The sequence below is a fragment of the Dinoponera quadriceps genome, unplaced genomic scaffold (genome assembly GCF_001313825.1).
Source record: "Dinoponera quadriceps isolate SergipeBrazil2010 unplaced genomic scaffold, ASM131382v1 scaffold2159, whole genome shotgun sequence".
NCBI lineage: Eukaryota > Metazoa > Arthropoda > Insecta > Hymenoptera > Formicidae > Dinoponera > Dinoponera quadriceps.
In genome coordinates, this window is record NW_014556477.1 from 1,162,194 (window position 1) to 1,180,288 (window position 18,095).

The 18,095-nt window shown below is 44.4% G+C and overlaps 3 protein-coding genes across 5 annotated transcripts in view; 1 reads left to right on the forward strand and 2 right to left on the reverse strand.

The window, feature by feature from the left end:
* Positions 1-3,329, reverse strand: part of LOC106747504 (prolow-density lipoprotein receptor-related protein 1) — a 22,277-nt gene extending 18,948 nt beyond the window's left edge. Inside the window, exon 1 of the mRNA XM_014625074.1 lies at positions 3,053-3,329. Within this exon, the coding sequence (XP_014480560.1) occupies positions 3,053-3,106 (54 nt within the window). The 5' untranslated portion in view covers positions 3,107-3,329. The remainder of the gene's footprint in view (positions 1-3,052) is intronic.
* Positions 3,330-12,102: 8,773 nt separating this feature from the next.
* Positions 12,103-15,126, forward strand: LOC106747526 (elongation factor Tu, mitochondrial). The gene is made up of 6 exons (XM_014625123.1): positions 12,103-12,426; positions 12,653-12,705; positions 13,175-13,337; positions 13,480-13,787; positions 13,869-14,533; positions 14,604-15,126. The coding sequence occupies exons 1-6, from the start codon at positions 12,390-12,392 to the stop codon at positions 14,794-14,796; spliced, it is 1,419 nt and encodes a 472-aa protein (XP_014480609.1). The 5' UTR covers positions 12,103-12,389; the 3' UTR covers positions 14,797-15,126.
* A 452-nt stretch (positions 15,127-15,578) lies between these two features.
* LOC106747529 (GTP-binding nuclear protein Ran) lies at positions 15,579-18,085 on the reverse strand. 3 transcript variants are annotated; one of them, XM_014625135.1, is made up of 3 exons: positions 17,856-18,085; positions 16,645-17,135; positions 15,579-16,433 (listed from the first exon to the last, which is right to left on the reverse strand). In XM_014625135.1, exons 2-3 carry the CDS (start codon positions 17,074-17,076, stop codon positions 16,218-16,220), a joined length of 648 nt encoding a protein of 215 aa, XP_014480621.1. In that variant the 5' UTR covers positions 17,077-17,135; positions 17,856-18,085; the 3' UTR covers positions 15,579-16,217. The 3 variants fall into 3 exon arrangements, with proteins under 3 accessions (XP_014480621.1, XP_014480623.1, XP_014480622.1); XM_014625137.1 differs by lacking the exon at positions 17,856-18,085 and adding an exon at positions 17,760-17,849; XM_014625136.1 differs by lacking the exon at positions 17,856-18,085 and adding an exon at positions 17,508-17,664.
* Between the last annotated feature and the right edge of the window lie 10 nt (positions 18,086-18,095).

Below are 18,095 nucleotides of genomic sequence, written 5' to 3' on the forward strand. Positions count from 1 at the left end.
CCCAAACGCCCCCGCCCCCCCCCCCATTCCCCCGGCGCTCAGTTTTAATAAAGGAACGGCTAATGTTTAATTCAGCGTCGCGTCGCACGGCACGTTGAATTGTCAATGAGCGGACGTGAAAAGACACACACGTTGCACGTAATAAAAATATGAAACGGTGCATCGAAGACGTTGGGTCCGGGTTATATGCAGGTGTGAATTCCTCGTCTTCTCTCTCTCTCTCTCTCTCTCTCTCTCTCTACGTAGTTCATCATCTCCAATAACAGACAGATGTCCGGAACGCGGCTCATCCTCTAGCGATTCATTACCTTCCTTAAACCGCTTAAATCATTTTTATGCTGTCCTTTCGCTAACAGTGTGTGCCTTCACCACACACGCTACAAATGCGTTTTGCTGCATTTGCTGCTGTATTTCCAAGTTTAAACTCATAAAGCAAGAAAGCACGAGTTTTGAACTTTTTCGCTACCGATCTCACATAAACAACGGAATCGTCGTAGCGATCGAAAGCTGCACATCATGTATACACAACGACATAAATATAACTTCCCGTTGATACCAACTTCGTGCATCACACGTGCGAATTACTGACTGAAATCTGACTTCAATTTATTGCTAAGGAGGAAACCGCACGAACTTTTTCCGATACCTCATATCTATTTAATATCTATTTAATATCTATTTATTTCTCTGCCCCGTCGTCCCTGGAGAGGAATAAACTCAGCAGATCGACTCGATATTGTTACGGAACCGGGGGGTTTCCCACCGGACGCCGTCGGATTCGTTCATTTTTCACGGGAAAAGCACGCGGGGGGGAGAAACACACGATACCCCCGTGAAACAGTTCTCGGCACGATGTAAAGTACGACGAGACGATGTGTGCGATTTCAGTGAGTATCGAGTTTAGCCTCGTGACGATAAACGGGGAAAGGATAGGACGTCGAGGATGAATTCGGTCGTGCGACGACGGCACGAAATCTGCCGTTGGCTCGAAGCCGCGAGGCGCCGCGCATGTTTGTTGTCGCGAGCCGTCCGACAAAGGGCCGACCGGCGATGATACCGTAATTTCGCGGAATAACCGTGGATCTATCGCGCGGCGGCACTCGTGGGCATCGATACGCGCGATACGTTTCACGACGGTCATTAAAGACGGCTGGCTAAAGACGTCGAGAGCACCTGACTCGTACGCTAACAAAGAGCCGAGCGAATGAGCGAGTGTGCGCGCGCGCGCGTGTTAAGGTAAAATATTTACTTCTCGTCGCAGGAGGAGGCAGCCAGGTAGCGATAATCCGAAGGGGGACCCCGTCCGCCCGGAATGCATTCCTCTTTAACACCACTCGCATATTCAACGAGCACGACACGCGGCACTCCGACGGTGTCGGAGTCCAACGACCCGTCTCTGTCGGCTGAAAATTATTGCGATTCTGCGCGCGTACGAGCGCGGACGTCGTCAGCGGCGGCACGTTGATGAAACTAACGCCACCTCGTGCTGCCGGAAGACGGGCTCGCACCGAGACCGGGTCCTAAGTGCGGAATTAAACGTTTCTTCAGCGTCGACAGGCTCTCGGCGGATCGGCCTGACCGGGAATAATCGAATCCAAGATCTCATTCTTCGCGTTAATAGCGCACGTACGCGTCGCAGCTACCGGTTGACGCCGGCGGAATTCTAATTCGCGGCTGCTAAGAGAGGTGACCTTGACTCCACGAAAGGGGTGGCGAGGTTACCGTTAGAGCGAAAGAGGGACCGACTCCCATCCAAGCGTGTTCGTTACGTGGGGAGTTTGATAATAAGAATTGCCCCCCCTCCCCCCCGGCTAATATACAACAGTGNTGAGTTTTCCCACGCGGCTCGAAGCGCGTAAGAATGATAATGGCGAGTCGTTTGAGTCGCCGATCGTTGTGGGCGGCTGAGGAAGGATTTCCTCGGCCGCGATGGCGAGAGAGGAATGTTACGTCGCGCGGAAAACCGAAAGGGAGGGTCGATGGGTGGGTGACGTGACGTCCAAATGAGGGCGAGATGTTGATCGGGAAACGGATAATTTCTCTTATCAATCCGTTGGTCGTGATATTTTTCACCCACGATCGCGATGTATCCCACAGATACATTCATTCTCCTATTATTTTCCTCTGCTTCTTGAAATAACTTTTCTTTCACTGGCACTTGGATAGTAGATCGGGCATTAAAGTATATTAAAAAAACGGTGAAAAATAAAGAGAGCAAAAGAAAAAAACATTGACAAGGACAAGTTCGACCTCGACGCCGTATGGTAAAGGCGATAGATAATAGCCTGAACGTATATCTATTGGATCTATCGTGACTAACGGAAGGTTATATAATAATAATAGTCTTTATTAAGGGAGAATACCCTTTAGTACACGTACAAGAAAAAAAGTCGCAATTGGCAGACGATATTTTTAAGATCCAGCAATTTGAAAACATTGACTCTTAATGATACCGAAAACGCAGAATAAAGTCATGAATATGATTTGTGAAATTAAGTAAGACATACTGAAGTAATTTCACTTTATCTTTCGCATTCGAATTTTATCGTGGAGAAAAATGTCGAGAGAAGCGAACGCAAACTGCGGGTGAACGAAACAATTTCCCGGCGATGATATACGATATCGAAACGAGAGAGAGAGAGAGAGAGAGCAAAAGCGGCCGCTTCTTCGACGCGACGGCGATTTATTTCAGTTCAAGTCCCCGCATCGTGACGCGTTTATCAAACGATGTTAATTATCCCGTTCCAGTCGACGCATTAACTACCTCGACGGGCCTCGACGTGGGATCTAGACGGCGTCTAGATTACAGTGTCGCGTTACACGCGAGAGTGTAATACGTCCACGTTAGAAATAATCGCGCGTCGGGAGAGTCGCGCCCACCACGTGTCCGGACGTTTCGACGCCGCGCTCCGGTGCTCCCTCTCGTTGATTGCGTCGCGAGGGGAACGACCCGTCGCCGCCGACGACCACGACGACGAGCGTTTAACCAAAACGTGAAAATCGAAGGGATAGCTGACTTCTCCTTGTAGAAGTGACCGCGGCTCGAACTCACCAGGCAATTCATCATCGTGCACAGGACGAGGATCGTCCCACGACTTCCGCGCATTATTTCCGCTTTGCTGGGCACGAGGCTCCGCCGAGTCGTTGAGAATCGAATCGTGGAGAGGCCGAGACACCCGGGACCGAATAAGTAAGTTATCGGCGACGATGCGCGAACTCGCGGTCAGGTTCGCAGCGCGACCTTGCGCGCCGACGGGGGTGCGAGACGGTGACGCGAGTCCTCCGGCGAGAGGATGTAAACAAGAGGCGGCCTCCACGCGGTGCGTGTACGCGTGCGTGAGGATGACTGAGGGAAGACTGAACGGACCCCCGGCGGCCTGGCGCTTTCGGCGGGAGCTGAAGGAACGGAAAAGCGGCGGCCGCGACGGGGCCCGCGCTCCCACCTCCTCGCCGCCACGCTCTCTCGGGCTTCTCCGTTCAGCTTCCTCCGCTTCCTCTTTCGCCTCCGCTTCTTCTTCTTCTTCTTCGCACGCGGGCCCAACCGTCAACGCGACTCGCTTCTTGCACGATAAAAATTTCGATCGAACGGTGATTGGGAGAGGTGATGAACGAGATAATAAGTAAAAGCCAATCGGGTGGTAAATTGGGAAGAAGTGATTAGGAAAATAAAAAGGTAACAACGACGTGAGAAGCGGATGAGAGCGTTATTCCCGCGGGATGATTTTTCCGCGACGACCTCTTCCGCCGAAGGATCTCTATTGCTCCTCTCGTCTCCCCGAGGGTTTTCCCAGACGAGCGATATTGCCGTCGAACGTACGGTTGCCGCCTTTTCTCCGTTTCTTCTTTTTTCCTTACAACGGATGAGCGGGTTCGTATCGTGTCTTAAAAGTCGCGGTACACGCCGTCGCCCGGCGCGTCCTCGTTGCGCTCGGGAACCCGACGGGTCTTAATCCATCCCGATAATCGCTGCGCTCCAGGCGGTCCGTAAGAAAATCGACGGAGAACCGGAAGAACGGCGAAAAAGCCGGCGCACGCGGCTGAACGATTTTTTGCCAAGGTATATCGCGGCAAGACGACGACGACGAAAGGCTCCTTGCGGAGGAACGTCGGAATGCAGATCGGGCTGACGCCACGTGAGAAGAAGAGAGCCACGAAACGGTCGTGGTGAGCGCGGAAGTGCGCCTCGCAAAAATTGACCGGTAAATCGTGACGGAGGGGGAAAAAAAAAGAAACGCCGTGGCAGTCTCGTTAAGACATAAATCCTCCGTAAATCCCGGCGGTATGCTCGGTTACCTCCGTCGTGGCGCGCGATCGATCCTGTCAACGAATTCCCAGGTAAAAGGAGTGTGAGAGAGAAAGAGAGAGAGAGAGAGAGAGAGCGGAGGCATATTCGTCGACGTTCTGATCGTTGACCGTTCCGGGACGATAGGCGGTAATCGTTAGCGCGGGGGAACGTACCAAGCGCCTAATTCATTATGGCGAATAAATAAGCGGTTAGTCCGGGTCCCGTCGCCGTTCACCTGTGCGCAAACACACCTCTAAAGAGCCCATTTTTAGCGCCCGTAAGCGCCGGTGCCGGTCATCGGATTCCTACTCGCCGCCGGCGGCTCGTCCCGATACGGTTAACAATCGCGTACACTCTCGTACACACTCAAGGCTATGCGCGATGATCCTCCGGAATCGCCGCTTCCTTGAATGTCGAGAAAAGAAAATTATACGAGCGTCGAACGAGTGTCTAAGAAGTATCGATCCATCATCTTCGAATTATAAAATACTCTCTTGCGAATCTCTCTTCGTCGAATTAATTCCTTTAAATTGAAAGAATCCTTTCTGATTGTAATTCTGTTGTAATTCTGTCGTGTCAATGTAATTCACCCAGCCCGAGTTGAAAGTTTTATATTAAACCTTTAATTTTGCAAACAGTGAAAGAAGGATATGGTAATAAATGCAAAAATTTTATTTATATGTGCCTACTGAATGTTTAATTGCTGCAATAAAAAAATTTAGTTCCGTATATTATAGTTTTATCCGTGTATTATAGTTTTATATACAGTATACATAGTATTTACAATATACGGAAATAAATTTTTTTCATATATACGGTATGTGTAGTTTACGTAACTACAATACAGCATACGGAAATAAATCTTTTGGTTGCAGTAATCAAACATTTAATGAGCATACATTAATCAAATTTTATTTGTTACCAAATCCTTCTTTCAGGAGCTAAGATAGCAAACTATATAAGTTCAATTTTAATAAAATAATTTATTCTTATATGAAGATAAAAATTTCTATAAGTTTAATAAAATTTCTCTAATCGAAAAAAAATGTGTTTTTTGGAATAGAGCGAATAAACGAATATTTGATTTAATGCACAAAATTGTTTGTTTCTCAAGTAAAATGATATTTAACATTAAATTATGTTGTTTACATGAAAAAAAACTCGAGTCAAACAAACATGTATACTAAACCTTTTCTTCCAAAGAAATCTTTTTCCCTGTGTATTTTGACTATAAAAAGATTTTCGTCCTCGCTGCTTTTAGCATAAAAAAAAATTGGACTGCTTCGAATAGTCATATGACATATGAATCGAAATATCGTGATATCGAAATATCGAGAGAGATTTATAGCTTCAAGATGGGCATTAAAATTAAATCCGTAAGATCAAAGACTCAAGAGAGAAGCTATAACAAGTGTAAGATCATCAAAGTAGGTTTTATCAGTTTACAAGCGACTTATTAGTTTACAAGCGATTTAACTGGACGCAAATTATCCTTAAGAGCGTCGAGGTAGCATTAAAAACTTCGACTCGCATCAAATTCCCCGTTTCTTCGTCGGAGAAGCGCGGAAAGATATGTGCTTTCAATCGTTTCATTCTCCCCGAAGAGGTATCTGAGATAAAGATCGCGGCCATTAGCTCGCACTTGAAGCGATCTCGCTCGCTCGCGCTCTCCAGCGATCGCCTTCCTCGAGCTGTCGATCTTCGAGTCCGCTATTAACTCCGGAAACTCACCGGCTCTTTCACAGCGCGGCACGCGCTCGGCGGCCGGCGTGCCGAAATCAGGCTAATCCGCGGTCGATCGGCGATGCGGGTAATAACAGCCTTGACAGACGCAGCAGCCTTGCGAGCCTCTGCGGTTTGCGGCCTTCTACACGGCTGTAAACACCGTTACGATTTCAAACAAATGTTATTCTCCGCGCCGGCCAGCCGGCAGGCAGGCCGGTTGGTCCGAGCGGTTCCGAGCCGCGGAGTTGCTCCGAGAGCGCCGAGCGTCTTCGTGGTTAGATGACTTTGCGGGCCGAAGACACGCACTCCTTACTCGATGCACCGGCTGCCGTCGGACGCAACGCGTTGCACCACGCACGTTGCACGCATTACGAAGCCCCGCAGCCGTATATCACGCGGCCGGGCCGCGCTCAATGAACGCTAATGGGAAATATTTTTCTCCGCTCGCGCGCGCGGTTTTAATGCGGCAGTGTACCGTTCAGTCCATTACGCTTTGATTTCAGGCCCATCCCTCTCGCCCTCATCGTGCGTGGCGTAGCCGGCGAGCCTCTACCGTGTCATTTCGTCTCGGAGTCAATTACCGGCCGGCGATATGAAGTGCGAGCGGAGAAGGGAGAGAGAGAGGGACGAACGCAAAATATCGCCGCGGATAAGAGGAACGTCTTTTAGATCGCGAGGGAGTCCGAGGAACGTTCCCGACCCCGAACGATACCGGACTCGCTTACTTGAAATTAAGATAATTGGTCCGTTGATTTTCTTACGAATCCTTTAAGTTTTCAACAGCATTTCTGATAAAGATTCAAGTATATCGCAGCTAATCTGTAACCTGGCTTTGCTGAACCTGGTTGTTTTTTTGTTTAAAAAGTAAAATGATAAAATAATCTTAAAAATTTATAATCAGTACATAAAAATGCGAAAAATGCACACAAATACGGAAAACTCCGGCGTCACGATCATTTCTCTAGTAGTGCATCCGTGTGCATTTATCTCGGTACATATGATATACTTATAAACATATGTCTGACACGGGCTGTCTAAATAAAAAATACACGTCAAAGCGCGAAAAACGATTATTTATGAGTTTTTAGATATTATGTAAGTTTGATTGATATTCTCTTATTATAGTTGTCAAAGCTGTATATCATAAATCATATTCATCAAAATTTCTTCGAGTTTCTTCATGTTGTATTAATCATTACTTTCTAATATCGTACTATCACGGACCAACTACCTTAATTAAAAAAGACGCCGAATTGGTGACATTTTTTTTCAGCCACCCAATCATACGCGGAGCTATGAAACAGCATCAACTATCGATCCCATTTTGCCGGGAAATTGTCGTATCACCATTACATTTTATTATTCAATTCAATGATTTCAGATTCAATTTCTTTTGTTTGCGGCCGAAGAGCACGGGTTTTGCAACGATATTCATCGTCTGCATCAAGCGGGTTCGTTTTTCGCGGCGCGGAAAGGAAGAAAGAAGGAAGAAATTCCCGGTGTGGCGGCCAGACAGCAGGAAGATCGTGAAGAGCGAGGAGTTTCTTCGACGGCCGGGCGGGCATTCCGCAACGCTTTTCTTCGCCGCAACTTCGAAGCTCGCCGAGCAGGTGTCGGCCTGGAATCGACGGTAAGCCAAGACGCTACCGTTTCTTGCATCCTCGGCGACATCCTCGCAAACGACTTAACGGCCTTGGATTCCCCCGCCGCGCTTCGCTTCGCGCATTTTTCTTGCCTCCCGTGACGCTCGTCTATCCGCGCGTCGTTACCCGACGCGTTTGAAATTATTTACTATCTGTGAGATCATGATGATCAAATTCCCGCGGATTAATCATTTTTCGGGAAAACCGACCTCCCCGAAATCCGAGCCTTTTCAACCGTACTTGTTTCATAATTTACTTCGCCGAGTAAAAAACGCGGAACCGTTCGACGCTTCGAGCAATTTTTTCTGCGGATCGCTCATGTAGAAATTGCTTTTTTCATTTCGACGATTTCCTCGCGTGAATTTTCACGACTGACAATTGCGATCCGTCTGTCACCGCGTGTTATCCGCTACAACCGGGCGCGCCGTTGCGCCGCATCGCCACAGTCGTCGTCGTCGAAAATTCCACGCGTACGCGCGGCGCGTCACTCCGTAACGGGAAACCGCGAGGCGCGATGAGGTAAAGGACGGGATAATAAAGTGTCGCCGTTCTTACGAAAAGTCGCGGCCGTGAAATACGGCGTCGTGACAAATCGTAAATTCCATTAAGTGTAGCGCGACGCGCCGAGGAACACCGTGCGAGGCCGGGAGAGAAAGAGAAAAGAGAAAGAGAGAGCGAGAACGGGAGAGGAAGAGAGAGAGAAGAGGCTGTTATCCGAGAGGGATATACAGTTATACACATCGTCGATGAAACATTCATGAAACTACGGTGTAACGCGGTGTACGCGCGTTGCGCGTTTACAGCGCAGCGCGTTGCACTGAACGAACGAACGAACGACGATGCATCGACGGCGACGCGGGTCAAGTATTTTTCGCCGATATTTCGTCACTCACACGGCTTTTACTGTCCATTACCGCATGCACCGAGCTCTTTGTGCCTTGTATTTGCAATTAATGAAACAGATTCTCGACTCTAACGGCGTGAGCGTGTGTACTCGTCGCGATGCCAATCGCGCAAAACGGCACACTTCGCTTGATTTATATTTCAGTCGGATGCGATAAAGTCAATTAAGGAAAAGTCGAGCTTTTGACCCGAAGAATTTTATTCTCCCGAACTCGTCTGTGTTTCTGCAAAAATGTGGAATTCCGGATGTGGAAATGTGGATTCCGTTAAATGTGGAAACTGTGCGTTCTCGTTTTAGGCGCGCGCAGTCGTGTTTGAATTCTTTGGAGATCTTAGATATTTTGACCATTTGTAATTCCAAGGATACTGTTAAAAGGCTTGTATTCGTCTTGACATACTTAGTATTCGCATTTTGCATTGATTATGTTTCCACTGAAGAGGGTTAGATTTAATCGAAATGTTTAAATGAATAATGACGCGTTTTCATTTTTATATCAAACATGTTTTTGAGGATCTATCTATGATTTGTTTGTTATAGCACTGTAATATCCGTGCTTCGACATTTTACGGTCCAATATTGATAATTGTAATTCTACAATTATTGGTTACTCGATATCTCTCAGTTTACGAGGAGAAATCTACTTAAGGTGGATAATGAACTTAAGCGGAAATGCAACTCGAGTATTTTATTAAACGCGTCCGAGATGCTGTTTCATTCGGGCCGGATAATCCGGCTACCACCGTAATGACGCGGAGAGCCGGTGGAGTCGCTGAGAACGCAGCCCGAAAGAATCGTAAATAATCGAATAATAACGTCGGCGCAGTCGGATATTGTAATAAAAGTCTGTATAGCGCTTCCCCCTTTTGGTTCCACTTACCTCTCTCTCTCTCTCTCTCTCTCTCCGACATTCTCATTAGACTTCATCATCTTTCTCCTACCGCCTCGTCGACATCGTCATCACCATCGACGTTTTCGTCCTTCGCATTGGATGTTATTGAACCTTACGCACACGAAGTTTCAAATGACCACCGAGACTCTGAAAAATGCATGTTAATCAGTCATTGGTTCGCGTAAGCATCATCTCCTTATAATTGTTCCCTAATAATTTAGAAAATTAACCGGACGAGAGAATTAGACGACGAGCAATTAAAAGCGGGAGACGGGAAACCAACTTGTAGAATCGTGAATTTTTAATTTCGTGAAAATCGAGTCTCGCGATTGCCGAATCCTTCGTATTCTCGCGATTTATTTATCTCGATGCTTTTTGGCAAGAGACAACATCGGGAATTTAAGAAAAATTCCTTCGTCGATAATTTGGCATACGGGGTATAATGAGCGCTTGTGTGCGTGCAGCAAGGTGATCAGAGCGCGAGGGAAGTAGCACGATGAACACAATTCGATATCTGGCTTCATTTATCTTTCCTCGGCGAAACATTCGGTTTATATGCTGTTATCCGTGCGACTATCTCCGGGATGTGGTATAATGACGTTAATATTATCCCTCCATGTCTCGTTATTCTCGCGGGCCTAATTATCTCACCGATTATTAATGCCACGTAAGTTAGTCTTTACGATAGAACTATTTGCATTAAGATTCCCACGAGTGTGATTTATTGTTTGCTCGTGTACTAATGCCCGTTGGTTCGTTCGTCGCTGAGAATTCGCATAACAGCTACCGTAATGCTTTGCTTTCAAATTTCGACAGGTATTAAAAAAAAGCATTGTAATTTTTACCTTTCATGAGCTATCATCCCATGCTGCGTAGATTTCCAAAGGACATCCTGAAGACGTTCGGAAGATGTCTTGTGTCCTAAAGATGTTCTTAGGACGTCCCTAGGATAAAATGTATCGTGTGGGACAGGTGTTGTGGGAAATCGCGCCATTAGTGCGTAAAGATGGCGATATGGAAAAACGAATCGACGTCCTTATAGATTGAACGACGAAATTATAGATTGGCTCCAATATTCACTGCCAGTGCTGAAAATCTATAGTAAAAATCGTTAAATTTTTCGTAACTGTCGTAATGTCTAGTTGATTGTTAATAATTTCTAATAGTGTCTGCAAACGTATTGCTGAGAAAAAAAGAGGGAATACAAGACAATCGTATTATACATGAAAATGAGAGCCCCTTTGACTTACCGTTGAACCACACTGTTTACAAATGTAACGATCGTTTGTGTCTCCGTTAATCGGAGTGCTTGGAAGTAAAAGAATCTTCTAAGCCGCCGTAGAATCGTACATTTTAAACGAAGATTTTACCGACCTGCTGTTGAATCGTGCTACTGTCTCGATTCGAAGATAAAAATTATGGCGACTCATAGTGAAGGCTCTGGAATTACACTTTGAAGTGGCACCCGAGCAGCTAGGTTCATATAAATTTTTTCATTCTTTTCATTTTTGTATCGAAAGAAGGTACACTGAGATAACTTTAAGAGAACTTACACAATTGAAAGATGTAGAATATTAAACAGACACAATCGTTAATCAGAAAAAAATGGGAATTTTTATTCCAATTAGAATATCCGAACAACACGACAAACGATCACGCGGCGCCATCTAGCGGTGTTATAAAGAAACGTTTAAAGAGCGTTGGTTTGAACCTAAAGCTAAGTCTGCAATAATGTTTTAAGCCTTAAGCTTTGAGAAATTGACCAATTACAATTGATTATTCTTCTATAATTCAATTATGATTGATCAATTTCTTAAGGCTTACACCTATTATAAACCTAGCTTAAAGGACATTTCTCAATACCTTGTCGCTAATTGCGAATTATGACAACTACTAGTTAGGCTACGTTCAAAAACACCATGCTGAGGGTAAAGTGGCATTTAATTGACCAATCGGAACAAAAAGAACAAAGATTTCTTTATCATGATAGGTCAATTAAATGCCATTCTACGTGTCGTGTTTTCGAATGTAGTCTTGTAAAGTGCATTTTCCGTTTCTTGCAATTGCATCACTTAAAATGTAACAAGAATATACTTGACTTTCTTTTTTTAGGTCTTAAAAACCGATTATTCCAACTTTTTGATAAAATTTACCCGACGGATATTTATAAGATATGATGAAATCAGTGACTGTTGTTGATTGGTCTGTCCAATAAGTACCTGTCGAGTAAATCTTATCAAGAAATTGTGACAATTAGCCTTTATGATATGTCAACAATTTCTAATAAATCAGATTTTTTCATAGACTAGTTGAACAGAACAGTAAACGACTTCCATATCATTGATTTTTTCGCCTTCTAGTAACAGTTCCTAGCGTTAGTGACTGACCAATCTGTAAGCCCAAAGAGGGAGAGTCGATGTGACTACGAATCGATATTGTAGTATGACTCAACGACAAGTCAGCCGGACTTTCTATTTTCAATTAATGCAGTTTTAAGAGCAGATTAGATGGACTATTAATCTTTAAATAGTATTCAACAATGGATGAAAGGACTTTATTTTTAAATAATAACTGTATAACAGGTAATTCTTTAGTTTCTAATAATATAACTTATGGACAAATTGAACAAACTTTTCATTCTTCGATAGTACGACTGGGTGCCGAAGTGGATAGACTCTTGTCCTTATTTATCAACGAGGAATAAATAGGAATAAACGTTTTTCTGTTCTGATAATGAATTGTATCACGGAAAAATGAAAATTTGAGCGGGATCGGATTTGGAAATGTTAAGCGAATCGATCCTTTGTTAAAAAGAGTAATCGAACATCGATTTATCGGTCATACTACGCACAACAGTATTCATCTACCAGCTCGTTCGCCATCGCTTGTTGTTCTCGTGGGTTTCGTCGAAAAGTCTCGGCTTAGCTACGTTCACTGAGAATCATGGCGCTTATTTCTGCTAAGACGATTTTCAGTCCCGGTAAGATCACGCAAATTCCAAAGCATGTTTGTGTTAACGACCGTGATGCAATTTCTTAGCTAATCTTCCCCGATTGCCCCTCACGTCTCCTTACCGGTGTGATTCCTTCTTTTAGTCGATTATCGAGCGTGATTGTTTCTCGTGTAAGAGTAAGATTTAAGCGCTCGTAGATAATAAAATATTTCACTATTCTACCTCACGTAGATCTGCCTCTGTTTTGTTTCAGTATTGAAGCAAACTTTCAAGCAAGTTATCTTCACGAGGCAACTGCCGAAATGCGTAAGTTCTATTCGTCATTAACAAGATGGTTCGTGGTTGTAGTCTGTAAGCATAATTGCTTAAAACCGTCAAAGTAAGCTTTTATTGACAAAGACTTCCTCTCGAGTGTTTGTCATTCCCTCTTTAGATGACGTAAATGCCTTGTATGCTTTAACATATATTTTTAGAATTACTATAATTTTCAATTATACTTATACCAGAACAGTTGAAATCATCAATAAGTATTAATGTACATGTATATAAGTCTGTGCTATAGCATGTATTGAATTTTCTAATCCTATATATCAATTGTATCTATATATTACATATCTAAATATTTCTCTCTTATATAATATGACTCATTATTACTTAACATACTAACATTTTATGACATAGAAGCGTTATATTGCAAGTCAATATGTACTGTACATATTGTTATCATTATTATTTTTTAACAAAGTACAACTGAATATATTGTTATTTTTCATAGCAAAATTATCAACTTATCAGTCAGTCATTCCTGCCAACCATTGGCAGTCAAAGATATTATGCAGAGAAAAAAATATTTTCCCGTGACAAACCACATTGTAATATAGGTACTATTGGCCACGTAGACCATGGCAAAACAACTCTGACAGCAGCCATTACCAAAGGTACATATCAGTTTTGTTCATAGAATATATAACCAGTTATTTATATTGTAAGCAAAAAACTATATTTACTTAAAACTAAATTTATAAAAACTATATTGTTAGCAAAAAACTATATTTAACCACAAAATATTGTTGCAAATAGTATTGGCAGAGAAAGAACTTGCAAAGGCAAAAGAATACAATGAAATAGACAATGCTCCCGAAGAGAAGGCTCGTGGTATCACTATTAATGTCGCACACGTTGAGTATCAGACAGAAAATCGTCATTATGGGCACACAGACTGCCCAGGCCATGCCGATTACATCAAAAACATGATCACAGGAACAGCACAGATGGACGGTTCCATTCTGGTCGTCGCTGCAACAGACGGCACTATGCCACAAACTAGAGAGCACTTGCTTTTGGCTAAACAAATCGGTATCGAGCATGTTGTTATATTTATCAACAAGGTACGCCATACATAATATCTTGTTAAGGATTTGTGTTTCAAACATGGTGTTAATATTGCACGTATTTAATATTTACACCAGGTTGATGCTGCCGACGCAGAAATGGTGGAATTAGTAGAGATTGAGATACGAGAGTTGCTTAATGAAATGGGTTACGACGGCGATAACACTCCCATAGTAAAAGGCAGCGCGTTGTGCGCTCTCGAGGGAAAGAATCCCGAATTGGGCGCACAGGCGATCACGCAGCTGTTGGCCGAAGTGGACAGATACATCCCAACCCCGCAGCGAGACCTGGACAAACCTTTCATGATGCCGGTGGAGAATGTATACACCATCCCTGGACGTGGTACCGTGGTCACCGGTAGATTGGAGCGCGGAAAAATCAAGAAGGGAATGGAGTGCGAGGTTATAGGTTACAACAAGACGTACAAGAGCGTGATCACAGGTATCGAGATGTTTCATCAGATACTGGAGGAAGCCCATGCCGGAGATCAGCTGGGCGCCTTAGTGAGAGGCGTGAAGAGGGACGACATTAGAAGAGGCATGGTACTGGGGAAACCCGGTAGTTTAAATGCGCACGACCATTTGGAGACGCAGGTATACATGTTGACCAAAGAGGAAGGAGGCCGGAAGAAGCCCATCGCGAATTTAATCCAGCTCCAGATGTTCAGCAAAACGTGGGACATCGCGGCGCAATGCACGATAGCAGGGGCAAAAGAGATAGCCATGCCGGGCGAGGATTGCACGTAAGACATTCGATTTACCTCTCCTCGATTTCATCGTCCGCTACGTGTTACACATGTTCTTTTCTTGCAGGTTGGAACTGAAACTGCTGAAACCGATGATATGCGAAAAAGGCCAGCGTTTTACACTGAGAGACGGAACGTTGACTCTGGGCACCGGTGTGATTACCAATACCTTGAAATCGCTTACAGATTTGGAGCGATCATATTTGCTCGAGGGCAGGAAGCAAAGGGAAAAGAGAGAGAAACAAAAACAGAAACAATAGATCTTAGGAGCTTAAGAAGAAATATTTGTTATTCGATGAAAAATAAAAAGAAAAGAGTATTGTGGGAAGAAAAAATATGCGCAGATGCAGATAACCAACAGATCGCGATCGGAATTTTCAAATGGATGTCCACCAAGATATTCGACATTCCTTTAAAAGGAGAATCGATTTGACGGATACGCGTGATGTAACCGCCACGTAGATAACTTGAAGAACGCATTTTTGCAATTATACCGCGTGTCATAGTTCCCGTAGTTTTATTCGTCGAGGAAGAAAAGTGTAATTTGTGTCATTGAATCAGATGTATTATAAAGGCGTGTTTATTAATCACCTCCATTCCTTTCTTCACTTTGTATGCAACTACATTGATACATTGTACGAGTAAATTCTTAAATAAACATTAGTAATATATAATAAACCGCGTGATTACACTAACGATTAACACGAATCGAATTATTTAGCAATTATAACACAATGAGATATATACGATCCCATTATATTGTTTATAATAATCCATATATATATATATATATCTCCATATATATTTATATGGATACATATGGGTGGATATCAAATAAAATCTGCCTTGAGCAGAGAACAATGGAAAGCCATAGTCGAATTTACATGTTGCAGTGTATCACTCTTTTTTTTTCCATGCTAAAAATTCATCGGTATAATTTACACACGGCGACACTTTCCGCTAGATCCGGAATAAGTTCGGATGAAGGTTTTAAAAAGGAGAATAACGGTTTCACGTGCACCTGACTAAACGGATTCTCTCGTATACATAGAATTTATATAATTTAGCTTTATATAAACACGCTGAACACGAGAATAATTTCAATGATTCACGGAATATCGCTTACTCTTAAAAGTGGATACGCTATGACACGGCATACGCACACGTGTGTTTGCATGAACTCTGTATTCGAAAATACTTGGATTTTGGAAAATTGTCGCGGAATCGAGACCAATTACGATAGTACAACCACGCAAATTTATAAATTGAACACGAAACAGAATTAATACAAGGATGCACCAACGGAAAAGCCATTTACGTAAGAGTTTTAGAAACAAACTACATATACGTTAAACACAATGTAACAGGAGGAAAGAATTTTTTTTTATTTTTTTCCGACTTGCCTGCTTGCGTAGATGACATATAAAAAAGGAAAAACAGAAACGCGTGGATAAGAAAATGAAAGGATACATAAGGAAATGGGATTTGATGTATAAGGCGTGCCGTATATTGTACAAGATCGAAGCACTGGAACTCAGTATTGTATACAAATGTTATGTTCCTTAAAGAAAAAACTCTTCGACCTTTATTAAGATGTACGAGTGCACGCGATATAACCATGGGCACTCGCGTAGGCCTTACCTCCGTAAAGGCCACCCGAGTTAGATAAATGTTAAATAAACTAAAGGTCTTCATCGTCTTCAGGTAATGCCGTCTCCTGAGCTTCCTTGAGATCCTTTTCGATCTGTTGTTGCCATTGTGGGTCCATAGTCACCTCAGGTGGCAGCAGAGCGGGCATGGCAACAAACTCCAGGTTTGGATCTCCAATTAATTTCCGTGCCAACCACAAGAAAGGCTTCTCGAAGTTGTAATTACTCTTTGCACTGATGTCGTAGTACTGCAACATAAAAAAGCAATCAGCTCTGGAATTTCTTACTATACTTTATCAACTTATCTACAAAGATCATTCAGATTAGAGGGACAATCTAGTGTCTTCACTTGATATAAGATTCTTGATTCATCATGATGAATTGCAGAATATTGTGCAAAAAAACAATATTTAGAAGAGGAAGAGAGAGAGAGAGAGCTTAAAATATCTGCATAAGCACCTGTAGGTTCTTCTTCCTGTGGAATACAATACTTTTCGCTTTCACTTTTCTGTCCTTGATATCAACTTTGTTACCGCAAAGGACAATTGGTATATTTTCACAGACGCGGACTAAATCCCTATGCCAGTTGGGCACATTTTTATACGTTACTCTGGACGTAACATCAAACATGATCACGGCACATTGTCCCTGGATGTAGTAGCCGTCTCGAAGGCCACCGAACTTCTCCTGGCCGGCTGTGTCCCAGACGTTGAAACGAATCGGTCCGCGATTGGTATGAAAGATCAGTGGATGGACTTCTACACCGAGGGTGGCGACGTACTTCTTCTCGAACTCGCCGGTCAAGTGCCGTTTGACGAAGGTAGTCTTACCGGTACCTCCGTCGCCGACCAGCACGCATTTGAAAGTGGGCATATCATTTTCCTGTGCCATCTTGAGCTTTGATGATCCCGCGATACAGCCGATTTACTTGGTTAGGAACGAACACGATTCTGCAAAGAAAAAAAAACGACAATGGATCAGATTCCCGGTCAGGTCAGAGAGCGAGGGGAGCACATGGACGACGGAGACGTGACGTGTAAAGCGCCACGGATTTCCCACGCGACCTCGTGGTCGCTATAACGCGAGCCCTTCGAACGTGAACGTCCGATCACCACGTGAATTCGGCTGAAAAGTGGCGCGTCGGACGCTGAAAAGCGTGTTCTATCGGCGATGGAGAGGAGCCAGGAAAAATCGCGACCAAGGACGTCGGGCGAACGGGCCAACGGGGACCCAACGACTGACGTAGCTACTGGAAAATCGCGTGGATCGCAATCACGCGTGCGAAACATAGTCGAGGAACAACCGAGGCTCGCGCTACGTACTCGTGCGATGCTCACGATGATGATGCTCGGCGAGAGACGCGGATCGGAGTCGGCGCGCAGAAAATCGGAGGGAAAAGCCGGTCGGAGCACGTTGCCGCGCGCTTGCACGCCGTGAGTCGGAATTCACCGTTGGTCGCTCTCGGCGGGGGAATGGCGTCTGCCGAGCTTCGAGGGTAATGCGGGATTTTCGCGGCGATCTAATGCGCGAACGCGACCAATTCCCGGCGCGAATCGCCGCACGCGTGTAATTACCGTGGACTCTCCGGTGTTCGGGCGCGAGACGGCCGACGCGGTACGAAATTTCCCGGGTAGCCGGCGATGTACGTGAAAATGACCGATAAAACTCACCGTGTGGCACAGTCGTTATGGCTCACAATGGCGTTCCTCTGGGCGGACGAGTGGAGACGAGCGACCTCGTCATTCGTCGACTCGAAGCGCCACGAAGTTGCGCGACAGACCGTCCGAGAGCGCCCGAAAAAATCCGATTCGATTTTTCGCGTGTTTTTCGGCGAAGTGTGGCGCGAAGTTTCCCGCCGACCGATGAACAAAGACTCTCGATGGATCGGGAAATTCGTCACCGGGAAGTGC

What these genes read in the sequence shown, in the direction of transcription:
- LOC106747526 (XM_014625123.1), top strand. Translation starts at nt 12,390, where the DNA reads ATGGCGCTTATTTCTGCTAAGACGATTTTCAGTCCCG. An exon ending in CGAGGCAACTGCCGAAATGC is followed by an intron (nt 12,706 to 13,174) that starts GTAAGTTCTATT and finishes TATTTTTCATAG; the next exon opens with CAAAATTATCAACTTATCAG. An exon ending in ATGCCGGGCGAGGATTGCAC is followed by an intron (nt 14,534 to 14,603) that starts GTAAGACATTCG and finishes CTTTTCTTGCAG; the next exon opens with GTTGGAACTGAAACTGCTGA.
- LOC106747529 (XM_014625135.1), bottom strand. Translation starts at nt 17,076, where the DNA reads ATGGCACAGGAAAATGATATGCCCACTTTCAAATGCGTGCTGGTCGGC. An exon ending in ACAGGAAGAAGAACCTACAG is followed by an intron (nt 16,434 to 16,644) that starts GTGCTTATGCAG and finishes TTTATGTTGCAG; the next exon opens with TACTACGACATCAGTGCAAA.